Source organism: Chaetodon auriga, chromosome 20 (genome assembly GCF_051107435.1).
Source record: "Chaetodon auriga isolate fChaAug3 chromosome 20, fChaAug3.hap1, whole genome shotgun sequence".
Classification (NCBI taxonomy): Eukaryota; Metazoa; Chordata; class Actinopteri; order Chaetodontiformes; family Chaetodontidae; genus Chaetodon; species Chaetodon auriga.
Genome location: NC_135093.1, coordinates 2,443,227 through 2,462,409, shown reverse-complemented (window position 1 = coordinate 2,462,409; position 19,183 = coordinate 2,443,227). Strand labels below are relative to the sequence as shown.

General features: G+C 45.8%; 1 protein-coding gene across 3 annotated transcripts; it reads right to left on the bottom strand.

Moving 5' to 3' along the window:
* Window positions 1-829: 829 nt before the first annotated feature.
* On the bottom strand, window positions 830-19,089 carry LOC143338754 (poly [ADP-ribose] polymerase tankyrase-2-like). 3 transcript variants are annotated; one of them, XR_013079269.1, is made up of 31 exons: window positions 18,839-19,039; window positions 17,505-17,879; window positions 17,032-17,147; window positions 16,823-16,931; window positions 16,322-16,417; window positions 15,878-15,914; window positions 15,668-15,743; window positions 15,392-15,486; window positions 15,009-15,075; window positions 14,454-14,531; window positions 13,924-14,032; window positions 13,650-13,771; window positions 13,381-13,472; window positions 13,200-13,278; window positions 12,848-13,019; window positions 12,585-12,667; window positions 12,162-12,307; window positions 11,755-11,920; window positions 11,444-11,663; window positions 11,091-11,200; window positions 10,018-10,206; window positions 9,442-9,787; window positions 8,895-8,971; window positions 8,340-8,460; window positions 8,038-8,135; window positions 7,610-7,684; window positions 7,354-7,459; window positions 6,767-6,953; window positions 6,503-6,659; window positions 5,090-5,221; window positions 830-849 (listed from the first exon to the last, which is right to left on the bottom strand). XR_013079269.1 is itself a non-coding variant. In XM_076759379.1 (30 exons), exons 2-30 carry the CDS (start codon window positions 17,854-17,856, stop codon window positions 5,159-5,161), a joined length of 3,744 nt encoding a protein of 1,247 aa, XP_076615494.1. In that variant the 5' UTR covers window positions 17,857-17,879; window positions 18,839-19,089; the 3' UTR covers window positions 2,193-5,158. The 3 variants fall into 3 exon arrangements, 2 of the variants coding, with proteins under 2 accessions (XP_076615494.1, XP_076615495.1); XM_076759379.1 differs by lacking the exon at window positions 830-849 and having other exon boundaries at window positions 2,193-5,221; window positions 18,839-19,089; XM_076759380.1 differs by lacking the exon at window positions 830-849 and having other exon boundaries at window positions 2,193-5,221; window positions 12,585-12,664; window positions 18,839-19,062.
* Window positions 19,090-19,183: the final 94 nt, after the last annotated feature.

The following is a 19,183-nucleotide window of genomic DNA, read 5'->3' as shown; positions in this document are numbered from 1 at the left end:
GCTCCAGGCTTGAGCTTTGGCGATGGGCCTGTTCCGTCTAGTGCAGGTTTTCTTCCTTGGGCTGCGCAGCCTGCAGGGGGAGCTTACTATGAACCGAGCAGCTGGATGCCGTCTGCTCCTTCCGACCTGAACGTCTGGGGTTCTGATGGAGAGATGCCACAGAGCGTGAGTGAGCCGTTTCCTTTACCACCTTCGTCCTACATCATCCAATCCCAAAACGGCTACCAGCGAGCAAGGGAATTGCTTTCCTACACTCAGTATTCCCCAGAGACCTCTGCTTCAGCAGGCTCTCCCACGGTTGTGAGAGCACCAAGCAGGCCTGCACCAATGACTGTAGCCAGAGGAGGACAGAAGGTTTAATGAGGGTAAGTGAACTCAAGTCAAAGCTGTTGTGTAATGTGGTTTCATCGTGACTAACTGTTGTCCTTGTTTTGCAGAGTCCACCTGGTGACTGGGCTTCAGCCTATGTGGAGTGTTTAAGAATTAATAAAACAAATTTGAACATAATCTCATTGGTGGGTTTTGTCATTGCTGAAGTAGATACTTTAGTCTTCAAATGAAGGTTCTTTGTCTTATTTCACTTTCAGTGAAGTTGTGTTTTTAACTTGTCAAAACATGATGGACATGTTAAAGCAGGACCATGAGTTGCCCTGCATTGATTTGACTCCAGTCCCTGCAGCTGTTTCTGGAAACATTACACACAACCAACCACTTTAAATCCCAAATTCTGCTGCAGACTAGCCACACATCACACTGGTAGTAACTGGTATTCTGCTTGAGTTTACCTTACCTCAGCTGTATGCAATGCAGCCTTTTTACAATGTTTCAGTGCTTCATGTTCGTCTTCACCTGTGGTATGAAGCAGATGCTGCTGTCAATATCAAGACATAACCAATTACGGTTTAAAGTGCAGTATTGACTCAATAGCATCGGATAAACAGATCATTTCCGTCTATCTATACAAATTGCTAAAACACACCACCCCTCAGGCTGCAGATAATGCTGTGTTCATGTTGTGCTGCTCTCCAACATCCAGATTTCCTTAAGCACTTGAGTCTTAATTTTGGTTTACTTATTTTCTTTAACCAAACTCAGAAGATCAAGGTCAACTGACAGATAATTAGAACAAATACTCATTAGACAACAGACATTAGTTGAACATTCATGCAGGTGATATTGAAGAAAAGCAGCTGTTTCCAAAGACAAACCAGGAGCTGCCAGAACAGTGTGATGCTGGCATGTGTTCAAACAATCTGTACTGCTGTCAGTCTGACAGGCCAGCTACAGCCAATAAGATATCATCTGACATCCAACTCTAAACTGGAAAGGAGACTGAGGCTGAAACCAGGCAGAAGAAGCTGCTGTCTGCTTGTGTGGATGGAGGAGGAGGATTACAGCTGACTGGAGTAACAAGCTGCTTCTTCCTCTATCTCAACTCAAGTAGAAGTGGTTTTACAGCAGTAAAAACACAATCTAAAGAAGTGTCCTAAGACTAAAGCAAAGTAATATTTACCAAGCATGACTGGATGGGTCATAGGTTTTACTCATGGAGTGTTGCAGTGACATGAGGGTTTGAAGGAGTGTTTGTTGGTTTTGAAGCAGGAATCTGAAGTCAAGCTTTAAAACTGACAGGATGGATTCTGCTGTCTTTAACTGTTACATAAGACTTTTTTTGTTCAGTAGCTGTGATACTGTCACAGACCTTGATCACTTTTGTCAGCACATTTTTCTGTTTAACAAGCAACAGATAAAAGAGAAAGTAAAGAGACTCAATAAGCTTATCAGTAGCATGTCACCTGAGTGGCTGTACGACTCTACGATTTCTACATCCTGACCATTAATATAATTAACCACTGGGTCCGGCTGAGGAAAAGATCATGTTTTCACTTAAAGTACTTTACAACTCAGCTCATATACACGTATCAATACTCATCATATACACGTATCAATACTCATCACTTTGAAAACGTTGATATGATATGTATGAAACTTACAAATCTCACGTTTCCCTGCTTTGCAGAAATCTTCAATGCCAACATTTTATTTTGCCGACTGGGCTGTGGTCTGTTTCAACTTTGAGATAAATCAAAAATCCACTCAGCCTGAGCTGTAAGTTTAACCAAACCTGACAAAGTAGAGTTTAGATTAAGGAAAGCTTAGATTCAAACAAATAGAGAAAAACACAGACAGAATCATTAAGAAGTCATTTATTTCTTCCCATTTGTCTGCCGCTGTGCAGAAACATCATCCAGCCTCCAAACAGCAGCGTCTTCCTGACACTGCAGATTTAAGACTAAACACTGAAGAAGACCAGAGCAGGAACATAGAGAGCACACCTGAACAGGTGCAATTCATTTGACTTCACTGTGTTTCAGACCAGAACCTTGTTAAAACATTATTCATGACCACACACAGCACAGATTCATCCGTAACTTTGGAGAAACTAAGCCAAGTGTTTAGTTGTTAGCAGCTACCGGAATCGTAAACTCAGCATTCAAGCAGGTCTTCTTTGGTCTGCTGCTGCAGAGGAGGTCAGTGGAGTTATTCTGACTTCATACCTCAAAGCTTCAACTGGGCCAGACGCAGTGGATAAAACCATGATTCACAGATGTTTTGCTTTTCACACAACATTAAAGACCTGTCCCGTTATGTTGAATGATACTTGTTTTTTTTCCTCCAAACTAAAAAAGTGAGTCTGTGCTGTGTTCAGGAATGATGGAAAACAGCAGTTTGCTGAGTAGATCTTCCATTTGAGGGCAGATAGTTTATCTGAAATGAGTGCAACAGAAACACGTCAAGTAGCTTCAGGTCTTAAATAACCAAATTCTAGGAAAAGTTCCTTTTTTAGTCATAAAGAAGTGGATATACAGACACAGTCTCAAATTTCCTGCATTTTTCTTGACAACATTTAGACAATTCAGGATTTAAAACTTTTTTTTACAAGATGCAGAAAGTTGCATTCCCTCCAAACATCATGCCCTCATATCTTTTAGTGAACCAACACCCGTTTTCACTTCATGGTTGAATGATTTCCCCGTAAATGACGATTTTAAGTGTCGGTGTGAGGATTTTGTTTCCAAAATGCCAAAAATCCTGACGTCAGGTTTATCTTTTATTTATCTCAGAGAGGATAAATATTAACAGTTTTTGAACCGAGGACCTTAAATCAGCTAAATAGCACCATTTTGTTCTATTGATCAGTTTGTGGAGTCGGTGAGATGTTTACTGTCCCATTTTGGATTCAAACCCTCCACATTCAGCTGCTGGTTTCCACCCAGTCAGCACCACAACAGACTAAACGAGAACAGTCAGACAGCACCACAGTACCATGCATTAGGGCACGAAACGCCCCGTTAGTGCCCATTAACTTCACATTACAGACGACAGGAGAAGAACTCACAACAGCAGAACAGTCAGAGTAAATTTACACACATGACATTCATTTTTTAGGTTTTCCTCTTCATTTCTTGTTTTACAGTCCAACTCGCGAGAATGCACAGAAAACCAAAGTGTTTGGAGTCAGGTTTGTGTTTGACTTCCTGCTTTGACACTGCACAGTTACCGTGCGCCACCCACACTGCAGTCAAAGGAAAAGTTCGGGATGTGCACAGAATTACGCAAAATCGAAATGACAGTTCAGTCTATCAGGATATTCTGAGCACTTAGTGAATCTATACAAGCTCTGTACAGTCACACTTACTGTATCGGCTGATCTGTCACCAAATTAGCTACCAACTTCAGGTCCAACGACAACTGTCTGAATTTAGCAAAGACATCAGTAAGACAGCATATTAGCGCGTCGTATTGTTCAGACTGTCGTATCAGCAGCCGCTAAAGAACGTTCTTGACAGATTTTGTAGTCAGAGGTATCCGTACTGGGAGGAGCCTGTTTTCCAGTTCTTCCAGTTCTGCCAACATCACATTTTGTTTGCTGTGCTAAGCTAATCCTCACCTGAAAAACTATTCTGTCAAACATCATGTTAGCTGTTTTTTGTGTTGGAGAGTGTTTGATATCATTTTGCCTGAACCAGTCAGTCGTTTGTCAAAGAGATTTGTCGATTTTGTAACCTGACTTAAAACAAGCAGCGCTAACCTTATTGAACGCTCGTTTTGTGGCTCTGGCAAGGAAATATAATTCATCAACAGACCGATTTGGATGACTGAACAGGAGATGCAGTTTGGAGGTCTGGAACCAGGCTGAAACCAGACTGGGAACAGTGGGTGCAGTATGGACTCCTCTGCAGTTTTGTACTTCAAAAGAGGTTTAAGCTGCTGATTAACAAATTCAGGTTTTCTTGTATTGTGTAAGTGGCTGATCACCACAAAACCCAATCAGAGACGGCTTTTCATTAAGGCGGATTCAGAAAACATGAACTGAGAGAGAAAACCGGCTCTTCAGGCTGCCGCTAAAACCCCAGGAAAGACGTATTTTTTTCACATTATAAATGTTACTAAACATGCTCGTACAAAAAATAAGTATACACAACATCTTCATAGAATACAATGAGTGCTTCACCTCGTTAGGATGTTGCCAGGCAACACATAGAGCTGTTTTTGGAAATGTTTGTCTTAGCATCCATTCACTCCTCAGAAAAGATGAGTCATTTTCAGAAACATCAGTGTGTCTCGTGCTGAACGGCGAGCGTTAGCGCCCTCTTTTTGAAAACAGTGTTTCTAACTGCAGGTTTGTGTTCTCCTTTAGTTCATAAATGATGGAACCAATGGCAGTCCAGCATGTCCAGAGGTGGGTAGTACAGGTGTGTTTCTGACTAGTTGGGAGAGCGCCTTTAATTCAGGCTGTTGACTGAAGCTTTGGCGACGCTCTTCTGTGTGACAGCGATGTGATGAAACTGAACCATCCTTTCTAGGAGTGCGTCTACACTGAATCACTGGACGACACGGTTTTAGTGACAAAGGACAAAATCAACAGTCACATCACATCATGATACAACCCATGGTTAATAAAGTGCATGAAAAAAACAATAGAAAAAACAGCAAAAAACAGGCATCTGATAAAAACCTACATGTTTTATACATTGTATAAATAAAGTTTTTCTTTGTGCATGCAGTTAGTAATACAAAGGCTCACTGATGGGATAAGATGAGCACTCCTCGTCTGCATCTCTTCGGATTCTCCTCCTACACTTCATCTTCCTCCTCATCCATCCGCAGACTCGTCAGGCTTCATGATCTGGTAAGTGATCAGGTACTCTGGATAGGCCTGTGGGTAGCAGAGAGGCGTTCACGGACACCCAGTAACAACAGACACTCAGACTCATAACTGCTGATGTTGTGTAAAGGACAGTTCACAAACATGAAAAGATTAAATAACAAAATTGTAGAAAATAATTACTGTGGTACTTTGAACAGACTAATAGTTTTGTTGGTGTTTCACTGCTGAGATGTTTCATGGTGGCAACATTTCCAAATTATATGGAAAAGAAAAAAATGCGGTAATCATTTCGTGAAGGTTTTTAGCTGAGCTTGTCCTGAGGATTGTGAGTCGGTCTGTTGGTCGATCCACTGCTTTGGTCCAGACTGAAATATCTATGCTGTAAAGCTTCATGCTAAGCTAACCTGCTGCCGTCTGTAGCTTCATATTCACAGACAGCTTCTGCTGCATCAACATGCCTGCTCTGTAAATCGCTTGTCCTGTACTTTTGCAGTGGTGTTCAGTGGAACACCATTTTGGTATCTGTCTACATAGATGGAGAGCTTGTTTTTATACAGCCAAAGAACTCCTCATAAGCATTAACAGTCAAACTGAGCCAGACAGCAGCACAAGAGCCACAGACGATCCAGTCGTCTGCGTTGACAGTGATATAACCAAATTCCTGCCAAATCAGACTTTTTAACCTGCAGAATCACTTTCAGGGTTTAAACTTGCAGGAAAAGACTGAAAGACGTGAAATGTGATAATATGGCACGGTTCAGTGCAGCTCTGCTATCATGCTCCCAGCTCCTCCTAATCTCTTCAGTCCTGCTGCTCTTCAGCTATCCGCTTTAAAGCCAGCCAACACAAGTAATTTCACACACAAATAGCATAGCTGATTGCTCGAGTGGACATCTGTTCATGCAGGATTGTGAAGTGCCACTTAAGAACAGCTATTGGTTTTGGCAGAAGACATCACATGTCCAATCATCTGAGCACAAGCTGCACTCTACACATATACAATGACTGCCGTCCTGTTCTTTTATACCAGACCGCTCTGCCCTTCAAAGAAAACTGAAGCTAACCTGACAGCACTGCAAGAGCCAGAGGTCCAAGCTAAGCCTCAGACTGCCTGTCAACACAGATGATAGCACAATGCTTCCTATGTATGGTATCTGGATGGTTCACTTTAAAACAAATTCAATTCAATTCAATTCAATTGTTGATTCCACTAAGAAGTGAAAAGAAAGAAAGGTCAGGAGAGAGGAGGCAAGGACGGCATTGTCATAAAAAATAAAGTTCTGTTAATATGCATTGATTAGAAACGTTTTCGATCAGAGGCGTGCCGACCTGCTCTCCTCTGTAGATGACGTACTCGGCCAGAGCGAGGCCGTTGACACTCGGTCTGCCGGTAACAGAGTGGTGCCCCGGCGGAGAGTGAGCCATCTTCATGGCGCTGAACTGCAGGAAGGACTTCCCTAGAGTCACCCTGCAGAACAACAGGTGCCTGCGAGGAACAAAAAAAACCTCAAAAAGTCAAGCGGTGGCATGAAGAACAGGGGGAGGTTCACTGAACGGTTAGTTTATGGTCTGCGTAGGTAACTTGTCTTGTACCGGTGGCAGACGTAGCAGGAGCGGTCTTTGTGCAGCGGGCAGCCCGTTCCTCCTCCGATCCCGTGAACGTACTGGTTGCTCTTTGACGAGTTCTCGGCGAAGTAGATCCCAGCGCCGAACATCCCGCCGATGTAGGCGTGACGCTCGTCAAAACCTTTATGGATGATGGCGTTGACGAACGGAGAGCCTGGGAGGGAACAGTCACAGTAAGATCAATACAAACACTAATATTACTATTACCATTACAACTGTTACTACTACAGCTACTCGTGGCTACTTCTACTGCTACTACAACAATTACTATTACTACAGCTACCTGTGTTTTACTGCTAACTACTATGATTGCTATGTCATTGCTTGCTGTACTATAAGTGCCTATGCAACAACTGCGTATTACTACTTTTGCAACTACTGTTCCAGTTACCAGTATTACAACTACTTCATTTCATGTTCATGTCCAAGTGCATAAGAGCATGTGTTAACTGTCTGATTCAGCTGCGACTACGACTACTTCTACAACCACTACAAGCAGTACCATTACAACAATCACTGCTGCTGCTCTCTTAGAATACTGTTAGTATTCTGACCGTGGAAGAGCATGCGTTCGTTGGAGTGGTTGTGGTTTTCCTCTGAAACTTCCTTCCTGCGGTGGGTGTACCTCTCCCACAGCTTCTTGTTGCAGACCTTCTGGATCTGAAACACAAGAGGTCAGACAGAGGTCAGCAAAAGGTCAGACGGAGGTCAACAAAAGGTCAGACGGAGGTCAACAAGAGGTCAGATGGAGGTCAACAAGAGGTCAGACAGAGGTTGTCAGTACAGTTTGAATCAAACAGCACACGTTACCTTAACCAGCGCATATCTGCTGAAGACTCCTCCAGCATGGCCGCCGTCTCGGTGCTCTCTGATGGTACTTTGCATCTGATCAACACACACAAAGTTTTCATTGGTTAAATCTGACGGTCATGTGATAAACCACAAGAAGAAAAAAGCAGGACCACCACTCAAACTCTGGCTATAAAAATGTCCTCTCCAAGTAAAAAAAATAGTTAATATTGTCTTCATCATTCATTCATTCGTTAACACTTAAATATCCTCACGCTATTAGCCAAAATTCAAACAACACCGCATCAACATGACACACACAAAAATCCTGTTTTTAGAATAAAACGTAGCTTCTTCCAGCTTGATTCTTCATGTTTTCATTCTTCTTCTTCTTCTCATTATTGTCCTTATCTGATGATCTATCATTATTACTAAACATGAGCCTGTACCTCCTCCTCCACTGACTGGAACTCTTTGTCATCGGCTGAGAGGTCAATCAAGATCGTTCCACTGTTGGCTGTATTCAGCGTCAGATAAGGGTTCAGACCTGACACACACACACACACACACACACACACACACACACATATACATTCACAGAGAGAGAGAGAGATCAAGACTATAACATGTTGCTTTACAAATCTTTTCTGTCATTTGATGCAAAAAATGACATGATTACTGTGTAGTGTGTGTGTGTGTGTGTGTTGAAGAGTGTGTCTTTCAGTGTGTGTGTGTGTGTGTGTGTCCTCACTCTGCGGCCCACTGATGAGCCTCTCCACTCCTTTGATGATCTTGTGTCTGTGTCCGTAGGCGTTGATGCCGATCTCCTTCAGCTCGCGGTGACCCATCTCCACCAGCACATCCAGAGTGATCTGCACACACACACACACACACACACACACACACACACACACACATATTAACCATAAAATGTGTTCACAGCTTGCTCTGCTGTCCCCAAGCGGCTACACTACTGTGACATCAGTGAATCAGAAGCCTGTTGCACCAACATTAGATCATTTCCTCTCGCTCATTTTGACACATTTCACACGACTTTTGTCAAATGGGCTTCAGACCAGTTTGTTGACAAAAGCAGCTCTGCAGTATCTTCTGCCTTTGCAGCGCTTCATTAACACAAAAAAATGACTGCATATAAGGTGACTGACAAGACCACAAACTGCATAATGCTGTGGGCTGTGGTCGTCACAGGAGGACCACAGGAGACTCACATCGTATCGCCCGCAAACAGGAACTGTGTCGACCAACAATACGGCACGTTTCAGCCGGAGTGGACTGATGGTCTCACCTGCTCCCTGTCAAAGATCTCCAGAAGTTGTTCCAGTCCGAGGTTCTTCAAGAACTGAGAGATGCTGAGGTCAACAACTACACACACACACACACACACACACACACACACAGAATACAGAATTGTAATGTGATAGTATTTAAGGTGCCCTGTGCAGTTTTCTAGTAATCAAACGTCAGGTACTTTATCTTGTTTCACATATGCAGAAAAAGGAGGGTTTATGACATCAAAGCTTTTCACCTGAAACGTCTGAAATTGAGGCGACCCGAGGCTACATTAGCTGCTTTAAGTGTTGTAATGTTGGCGGCAGGTTTTGGCAAAGAAGAAGAAGAACGAGTGGAATAAAGCAGATGATATTTCTGATTCTGCTTCTTTTCCTTTCAAACTGTCCATCATGAGTCCGACCATGTTATGTTATAAATGTGTAAATTCACACCTTAACAAGAGAGACGGCAGATCAGACATCACATACGAATCAGTCTGGTCACGTGGGTCATTTTGGATTCGTTTAGGTTTGTGGACTTTTATTCATTTCTAGCTTTCTCACCTTCCTCTTTCTTCTCAGCGCCCGATGAGCCCTCGGCCACCGGCAGCAGCGCCGACATCTCCGGAAACCCAGAGGACGATGAAGAGGGTGGTGGTGGTGAAGACGAGGGGTTTGAAGCCTTAGAGAGAGCAGGGGTGTTGCTGTTGGTCATGGCTGCTGTTGTGGTGTCAAGACCAGAGGAGGAGGACGAAGAGGAGGAGGAAGAGGGAGAGGAGGAGAAGAGGGATGGGACGACAGCGACAGGTGGAGTACCGGAGGCCGCCACGCTGATGACCTGAGGTTTATAACAGCCGGGGAGAGCAGAGGGAGGCATGGCTGCTGATAACAAAGCCCGAACATCATCAGCCTGCAGGAGGAGGAGGAGGAGGAAGAGGAGGAGGAGGAGAAGGAGGAAGAGGAGAGAAAGAGGAAGATGAGACAAATAGCAGAAGAAAGAGAGGGTAGAAAGGGATGAAGGATGCAGAAGAGGTGGAGAAATGAGGAAGATGAAGGTAAAATAAGAGGAGGGAAAGAATAAAAAGATCCAGAAATAGTGCTCTAAGCATTCTGGTCCCTTTAAACCAGCATGAGACGGACCGTGACCAGGTCCAGCGGCGACTGTCCCTCCTGGTTTCGGAGGGTGGGGTCTGCACCGTGAGCCAATAGGAGGGCACACAGCTGCGTCCGGCCCTTCTGAGCGGCCTCGTGCAGCGGAGTGAACGCCCACTTATCGGTGGCGTTGACGCAGGCGTCGAACTTGATGAGCAGAGCGGCTACGTCTACGTGCTGGAAGACCAAGACAAGACAAGACGATGGAATAAAAGTCCATTTATCCATTTATCAGTTTCATTTTCAATAACAGACATTTTGAAGGACATAGAAAGAAGAGCCCATTAAACATTAGAGCAGATTGAGCATTTGGCCTTGATGGAGTGTCACACATCTTAAACGTCCAGTAGATGGCAGTAAAGTTCAACAGCACCACAAACCCTCTGATAATTGTTATGGAGTGCTTGACGACTGTGGTTTGATGGGAGAACTGGTACAACTGGAATTATGTTTTCTCAAACTAAGGTTTGGCTTTGGGGATGAAAATGTACATCAAAGTAATCTCATGCAACTGATTACTGATTGTTTCAGGTATTCAGTTTGCTCCTGTTGAGTCATGTTTGTTTAGAATCAGATGTTGTTGAGACGTCTGTTCTTTAAGACACAGCTCTCTTTGTGCTGCCTTGTTTGAATGAACCTCCCACCTGTTTGTCTCTCTCCGCCCACCTGTGCAGGCAGACGGGTGAGAAAATACCTAAAATACTGGGAAAACGAAGAGAGCGAGTGGAAAAACTGATGAGCCGAGAGAGACAAAGAGAGGCGTAGAGGTGGAGGAGAGAGAGAGGGATGAATAGAGGATGGTGGGCGAGTCTCTTTTTTAATCAGCTGGTCTGACTGGATGAGAGGCCTGAAGAGCCACGCACACACACACAAACACACACACACACACACACACACACACACACACACACACTCATTTGTGATTTCACTCCTCATCACTGGTGTGTGTTAGTGTCCACTTTTTGTCTCCTCAATCAGCAGCTCATCAATCAGAAGACATTGTGACTATATGTGTGTGTGTGTGTGTGTGTGTGTGTGTGTGTGAGAGATCCCCTCCTCACCCCATAGGAGGCAGCATTGTGCAGAGGAATCAGTCCTCCCTTGTCTTGAGAGTTCACCTCAGCTCCATGCTGCAGCAGGTACTCCGCCACCTCCAGGTTATTATAGCCCGCTGTGACACACACACACACACACACACACACACACACACACACATCACCGAAGGTTAATGTTTTCATTTCTTTCTGTACTGCTTCAAAATAAGAATTCCGTCCCAGGACGTACTCTGGCCCTCTAACATCGTACATGAGCACACGCACACTTCTTCGTTTAGCATTAATGTCATATGTCCATTATGCTCAGGTTAAGGGTTAGACACACAGCTGTGATGTTTCAGGTGTGCGTGTGTCTGTACCAGCCAGGTGCAGCGGTGTGGAGTGTCTCCCCTGTGTGTCTCGACAGTTCACGTTGTCTCGTGTGCAGAGTTTCTTCACTCGGGCCAGGCAGCCTTTCTTAGCGGCGTCCAGCAGGGCGGCGTCGCCCCTCAGCAGGTCCTGGATGTCCGTGTCTGCGTCCTTCACCAGATCCAGAGGGGTGTTACCGTCCCGGTTCTTCCGGGTCGGATCGGCACCGTGCTGGAAATGACACGAGACACCGACATGACGAACCCACGCACGTCTTGGTTTACCTCCAATCACAGGCCCGTGTCAGTGTGTGTGTGTGTACCTGCAGCAGGAGTTTGCAGATGTCGTATTTGCCCTTGGCGGCAGCTTCATGCAGTGGCGTGAACTTCCAGAGGTCGGCCACGTTGACCACAGCACCGTGAAGGACCAACAGCTCGGCGACCTCGTAGTGACCGTATGAACAGGCGTTATGGAGAGGAACCAGACCTCTGAGGGAGACACGGCGTGTTAGTGGATCCGTGCTCCAAAGTCATTACTTCTATGTGTCGTTTTCTTGATGATAACAACAACATGACAATTCAATTTGAATTTCCTACATAATGTGTTTCACAACCTCATAAAGAAGGAGGTAATGCTATCTGTCACAGGTCACAGTGAAGAAACACAAACTTGTTCGCTCTCACTCAACATAGAGAGCTCAGTGCGCCGGCCTCATTCGCGTCCTCTCACCCTTTATCCTTGGCGTGCACGTCGGCTCCGTGCTGCAGCAGGAACTGGACGACGGCCAGCCGGTTGTAGCCGGCGGCGAAGTGCAGCGGCGTCGACTGTCGACCCTCCACGTCCCTGCAGTTCACGTTCTGCATCGTGCAGAGCTTCTGCAGAGACGGGCCGAGGAGAGAGTGAAACGAACAAAGTGCAGAAGTCAGTGAGTAACTGAAGCTTCTGATTTCTTTGCTTCTCTTGTTGAGTATGGCAGTAATTTTTAAAGGTGAACCGTTTCTCTCATGTTATTCACCTCAAGATGTCATGAAAAAGGTCTTAGAAAGTTACAATACAGGTCTGAGTTAAGCTAAGAGGTAAACTAGCTAACTCTGACATTATCTAAAATAAATTCATGAATTCATTCATTAAATTGCTGCGGATGTAAAATACCTTGACAATTTCCAGATCTCCTGTTTTGGAGGCTTCCAGCAGCTGTCGGTCGACCTCAGAGTTCCCGATAAGAACTCCTTCTGCTGAGACACACACAGATATAAAACCACAAAATAATGATCTCAGCTCAGTGAATCGCATGACGGCAACGGTCAGGCGCTGTAAAACAGGAGCGTCAAGGATAAACAGCCTGTAGCTCTAAATGCTGTTGTCCTGATTGTAATGAGGCTAACGGAGCTGCTGGTTTTAGCATCCCATCACACCTTGCAGGATCTCCTGCACGCTCTCGTTGCCCAGCTGTGAAGGGGAGAATCCCTGCAGCGACGTGAGCAGCGGGTCGCAGCCGGCGCTCAGCAGCAGTCTGCAGGTCTGCAGGTGACCGCAGCGAGCGGCCCGATGCAGCGCCGTCTGGCCGAGGTGATCCACCGCGTTCACCTAGAAGGAGGCGAAGGAGGTCAGCCTCATCTCTTTAGTTTCATGTTTTCATGCTGTTTGTTGCTCCTGAGATGGATCAAATGTTTTTACTGCATCATTTTCAGCACATCCAGGTTTTCTTAGCTAACAGAGAGCCACACGTTAACGGTTAGAAACACTCAGCTCGCTCTGCTTGCTGACCTTGGCTTCATGTTTGACCAGCACCTCGATGACGTCGTTGTGGGCTTTTTCTGATGCCAGGTGGAGGGGGGTCATCAGGCTGAGGGGGCACAGTGACATCACAACAGGCTCATTCTCCTTTCCCTTTTCTTTTCTTTTGTTCGTCTGTAAGCTGAACTGAAGCCAACACAAATGGACTCACTCTTTCGTCTTGTCGTTGACGTTGGCGCCCTTCCTCAGTAGAAGTTCACATACTTGCTTCCTCTTCAGGTATGCAGAGGCAGACGCACAATGCTGCCAGACAGACATACAAACACGCATTTTTGTTTGTTTTGAGGAAGGAGATTAATGTTATTAGATGAGTTTTACAGTTTGCTTCAGTAAGTCAACATCTTTCATTCTCCTCCGTGTCAAAACGTAGAAAGTGGTGAGAAAAGAACATTAGTTTTGCTCTTCTTCATTCAGTCTTACCAGCGCCGTCTCCTGAGTGTGGGGGTGTTTGAAGTTGATGGTCTCCAGGCTCAGATGCTTCTTGACTCGGACCACGTCGGCCTCCCTGGCTGCCTGCAGCAGGCTGTGACCTCTGAACTCATCTGTCAAAGATCCAACCGAGTCAAAGACCAGAACCAAAAACATGCACAGAGCATGATGATCAGCAGTGACACCTGGTCTCACAGGTAAACGTCAGAGGAGAGAGACTCCATGATTAAAAACTGAGATGGAGGTGGAGATAAACAGGACGCACAGGCCAGCCGTTCTTTCAGCTGCGGTGTGGGAGCGAGGTCGATGGAGCTTTTATTGTGACAGTTGAGGAAGGTGGGGTCGGCTCCGTAGCTCAGCAGGAGGGAGCACACCTGAACACAAACAAACACAGGTAACAGTGAGTGTTAACAGGCCGAAAATAAGACGATACTCAGGAGCTTCTGTCCTGTAAGGTCCGCGTAAGTTAACGCTGCCTCTTCCACCACATACACTGTGACTACAGCTCTGTTTGAAGGTTCTGAGAGGTCCAGCTTTGGTATCGAAAATTACTTTGAAAAATACAAACATCTTTTTCCAAAACACCCAAAAATCTTTTTTAATTTAATGGAAGAATTTAAATGCAGAAGACGACTCTTAATAACGTGAAAAATGAACTATCTGATAATGTCTGCAGACATTTAAGACTCCAGTCAGACCCTGATGACTGCTCAGAGGTCAGACTCCTGCAGAAAACAGCTCCGACGCCCCCTGCTGGTCAGCTGAGGTAAAGTGGGAATTCTAAAAATGTTTTACCTCAACTCGGTTCTTGGAAGCAGCTTCATGAAGAGGCGTGAACTGCCACAGGTCCATGGCGTTAACACAGGCTCCATGCTGGACACAAGGGGACAGACGGGAAAAGGTCTGAGTTTAAAGCCAGGACACATCAAACCTGTCGACCAACTATGACTCCACCAATCAGGTATGAGCCTCTCTGAGTGCTGCAGGAAAAGTAGCTCAAAACTGTCCTTCAGTACTTAGTAAATGTACTTAGTTGCATTCCACCACTGCACACACAAGGAAAACCTGATCCCGTTTTTGTAATTTGATCTGATCGATATCAGACTCGCTGTTTCCTGTTCGCTCTCCAGCAGGCGCATCACAGCTAATGCTAACGCTAACACAGCATTTTTTATCGAGCAGCAGACAAATGAAGGAACAAATGAACATAAACTGATACCACACACACCGCAAGGTAGTTTATCTACAAAAAGTAGTAGTTACAGAAATCAGAGTGCTTTAAGATTAGGAGACACTCCCCAGAAACAAGTAATAAGAGTAAATTTACACATGAAGAAACAGAAAACTGACCTTCACCAGCAGCTCAGTGACCTCATAGTGACCGTACGAACAGGCGTTATGAAGAGGAACCAGATCCCTGAGACACACAGTACACCACACAGTACTGTTACTACTCCAATACTGCTGCTGCTGCTACACACTGCTGATACTGCTCATGGCTCACAAAGGTGCTATTTTTATTATTTCCAGTTAGTATCCTGTGAAAAGATGCTGGAATTGAACATCAGCCAAGAATAAAATAGCAAAGCACATTTTGTAGGAAAGTATATGAGGCTGTATCTTTCCCTTCTGACTGTTTGCAGCCTTCAGAGGCTCACAAGAATCACACACACACACACACACACACACACACACACACACACACACACACACACACACACACACTGTCTTACCCCTTGTCCTTGGCGTGCACATCAGCGCCGTGCTGCAGTAACAGCTGGACCGTCTTGACGCGGTTGTATCCGGCTGCCAGGTGTAACGGCGTCGACTGAAACGGCAAACAAGCGACTGATGGTTAGAGTCAGCAAACAGGAAGGAACCCCAAAGTGCTCATCATGACAGCAGCCCCTGGTTACTACACCACAAACCAGCTGCTGACACTGGCCCAAAACTGGCCCGGGAGCTGTGAACCGGAGCCGACCAAAGAAGAAGACAGAATGACTGCTGACCTTTCGTCCATCGCTGGCGTGACAGTTGACGTTGAGCGGCGTCAGCAGAGCCATCAGCTTCTCCTCGTTCCCGCTCCTGCTGGGACGTCAGCATCATGTCAGACCAACCACTTCTTGGACTTTGATAATAAAGTCTAAGACTGGACTAAAAGATTAACGGACTGAACCATTCAGGCTTCAGCTTGACAGGAAGATATTAACAGACTGTACCTTGCACTTTCCAGAAGCTCGTCTTTTCTGTATTCACCTGAAAAACAGTGAGAATCAACAAAATGATAACGTTTTCATCATATCAGACAGGCTGCTTTCTATCATTTCTGGGCAATCAAGGCATCAATCTTTAGTTTCCTGAGTTTCAATCTGAGCCAGGGTGTGCTCAAAGCAGCATCAGGAGAAAACAAATAAACAGACGATAAGACAAGTAATGCTAGTGTTAGCCGCTAATGCTGCTAATGCTAATGCTATCTACAGGGACAGATGCTGTTGCTTCAGCTGTCAGTCAAAAAAGTTTGTCCTTTCCCTGCTTTTTTCTTAACGTTTAACAGTGGACGTAAAGTAAACTTTGTAAAAACTGTGTGATAACAAAAACACGTGAAGCTAAAAGCTGCGGACAGGTGTGCACTTCTATCACTGTGAGGACCGGCCTGTTACCACCTGTCAGAACTGCTTTGGCAGACGGTTCAGCCAGATCCAGAGCGGTTCGACCGTCTGTGTTCCTGATGGTCGGCTCGGCGCCGTGCTGCAGCAACACTACACACACACACACACACACACACACACAAGCATGAAATGCAAAATGCTGCTGTTTAATCTGTTTAGACATACATGAGTATCCACTGTGTAATGGATGGACAAAACACCCTGCCAACCTCCAAAATTAATAATTGACAAACTCATGAATTAGCTTAGCAAGAAAAGTGATTGTCTTGCACAAGGATCAAGATTCAGGTGCAGCAGCCTCTCAGTTAAATGAACTTCCGCTGCACAGGATGGAAATATCGACAGGACTGAGCTGCCCTCATGTTTCCCTAACAGCGTCTGCGAACAGCTTTCCTTTCAAGCTGACAGATTTTGCCTGTTGTACAATCAGGACTTGAGTTTTGAGGTTGTGCTGCTTCTGCATTCGTGCATGTGCGTTATGGAGGGTGGCTGTACCGATGCACACGTCAATCTTGCCCTTGATAGCTGCCTCGTGAAGTGGAGTGTAGTTCCAGTTGTCTCTGGCGTTGGCGTCCGCCCCGTGGTGAAGCAGCAGACTCACCACCTACACACAAACCACAGGACAGGACACAGCACGGTGAAGGTCTCCGTGGGAGGAAAGACCCACTGTTTTACAGGTGGAGGCTGGAGGTGGGGTACTGTACGTCAGCATGGCCGAAGGAGCAGGCGTTGTGGAGCGATATCAGCCCCCCGTCGTCCCTGGCGTGGACGTTGGCTCTGTTCTGGAGGAGGAAGTCCACGACGTCTCTGCGACCGAAACCTGAAGAGAAAGAGAGGAATCACTCACGGGCCTGTAGTTTATTATTCATATACCGTCTGAGCGCTCAGACGTCTCTGCGTCTCGCTTTCTTCTAGAGCAATAAATTATTCAGGAAATGTACAGTAAAGCTGAGGAAACGCCACACACATTAAACCATTACCACCGAGATGGAGAAACACTGAAAGCAAACATTTGGACTCAAATGTTTGGCTTTTATATTACAAATGTTGTTTGAAATAAAAATAAAAACTTTGACACGATCAGTGTTTTCACAGAGTTTATCCAGAGTCTTTGTGAAATGAATCAATGTGTACATTTATGACTGTTCACTCCTCACCTGCCTGATGTGTGTCTCACCTGCAGCAAAGTGTAGAGGCGTGGACTTCCTCCCCGCTGTGTCCCGGCTGTTCACGTTCTCGGCTGACACCAGTTTCCGAACTCGCTCCAGGTCTCCGCTCCGACAGGCCTCGAACAGCTCCCTGCTGGCCTCGCCTGCCGCCGACCCCACGCCGAGCTCCACCACCTCTGCCAGCACGGGCCCCGGGGACACGGCTCCGCCCCCGAGCCCGGACACCCCAGAACATCTCCGGCCGGACGACATGGACGGCGGCGAACGGCCTCGTCCCAGTTTCAGACTGCTGGTTCTGGGGAATTTGGAGTGCGAACAGCAGGCGGCCGAACCCCAAAACCCTGCAGCTACTGAGGCCATGCAGGAGGACGAGCTGCGGTACCCTGCAGGGAGACAGGAGACATGGACTCATACAGAGGTCAGAGGGGATTTAATAAGACAGTAAAGATCACTAATGAGCAACACAGGCACAGTAAGATCGATCAGGTCGTCCGCGGTTCATCAGCCCTCTGTGCTGTCTGTCTGTCTGTCTGTCTGTCTGTCTGTCTGTCTGTCTGCTCCACCCAGCCTGAGCCAGTCTGTCTTCCAGCCAAGCACCACCCAGCTCTCTCTGTCTGTCCGACCCCAGCGTGGCTCTGGCTCAGCGCCCCAAACCTCCAGAGTTGACAATTTTGGAAATGTGCTGATTTCCCCCTGTCTTCAGTCTTTATGCTAAGCTAAGCTAATCTAAGCAGCTGCTGGCTGTAATTTACAGATATGAGAGTGACAGAAAATGATTTGAACTGAAAACAGGCTGAAATATTCTTACTGCACAGGACTGAGGTAGAGACTAAAAATAAATATAATGTTAAAGTGATAAATACAATTTTTCTCTTTAAAATGAGTTAGAGTGGCATCAAACAGAAACACTGAAATCAAGCACACTTCCACCTCTGATATTAATTATACTTCACAGAAAAATACAATAAAGTACAATATCACGAATCTGAACAGTAAAAATGTATAAAAGCCAGGTCATGTACTGACACAGTACATTTACTTATAAAAAGATGATCACAGGAATAAGCTGAAAGGTGAAAAAACATCATATGAACCATACAGGCGCTGCAAGCTTTAAATACTATACAACGTTACACTGTAGGAGTATTACTGTAATATCACTGGAGCGTTGTGATTGGCCAGGAGATGAAGAAAATACCAGAAACCATGTACTGTTATGGAGGAAGACAAACAAATCAACATCCCTGCAGTGATTCTAAGGGAGGCATAATAATAATAATAATAATAATAATAATAATAATAATAATGCCTGATAACAACAAAAGGCCCTGAGTGGACTCACCGTGGAGCACCGCACTGACTCCCTGCAGCGGTCTTCCGCGGATATTCCGGCTGTTTCTTGGCGGCCGCTGCCTTAAATCCTCCCCGGCTGGCAGGCACTCTCTCTCCGCTCCTCCAGCATCCTCCTCCGCCGCCTCTCGGAGCGGCTTGTCGGGGAAGCTGCAGGTTTATCCCGAGATGCTCTAACACGGATCCGATGTGCAGAGATGAGACCAACCTGCGGACGGAGGGAGGAGGGCCGCCGTGCTCAACAGCCACCCCCCCGAAGAACGAGCACAAAGGGTGGCTTCATCTGTAAGCCTTGCACCGCCCGTGCGGGTGGAGCTACAGACATTATACCATTATC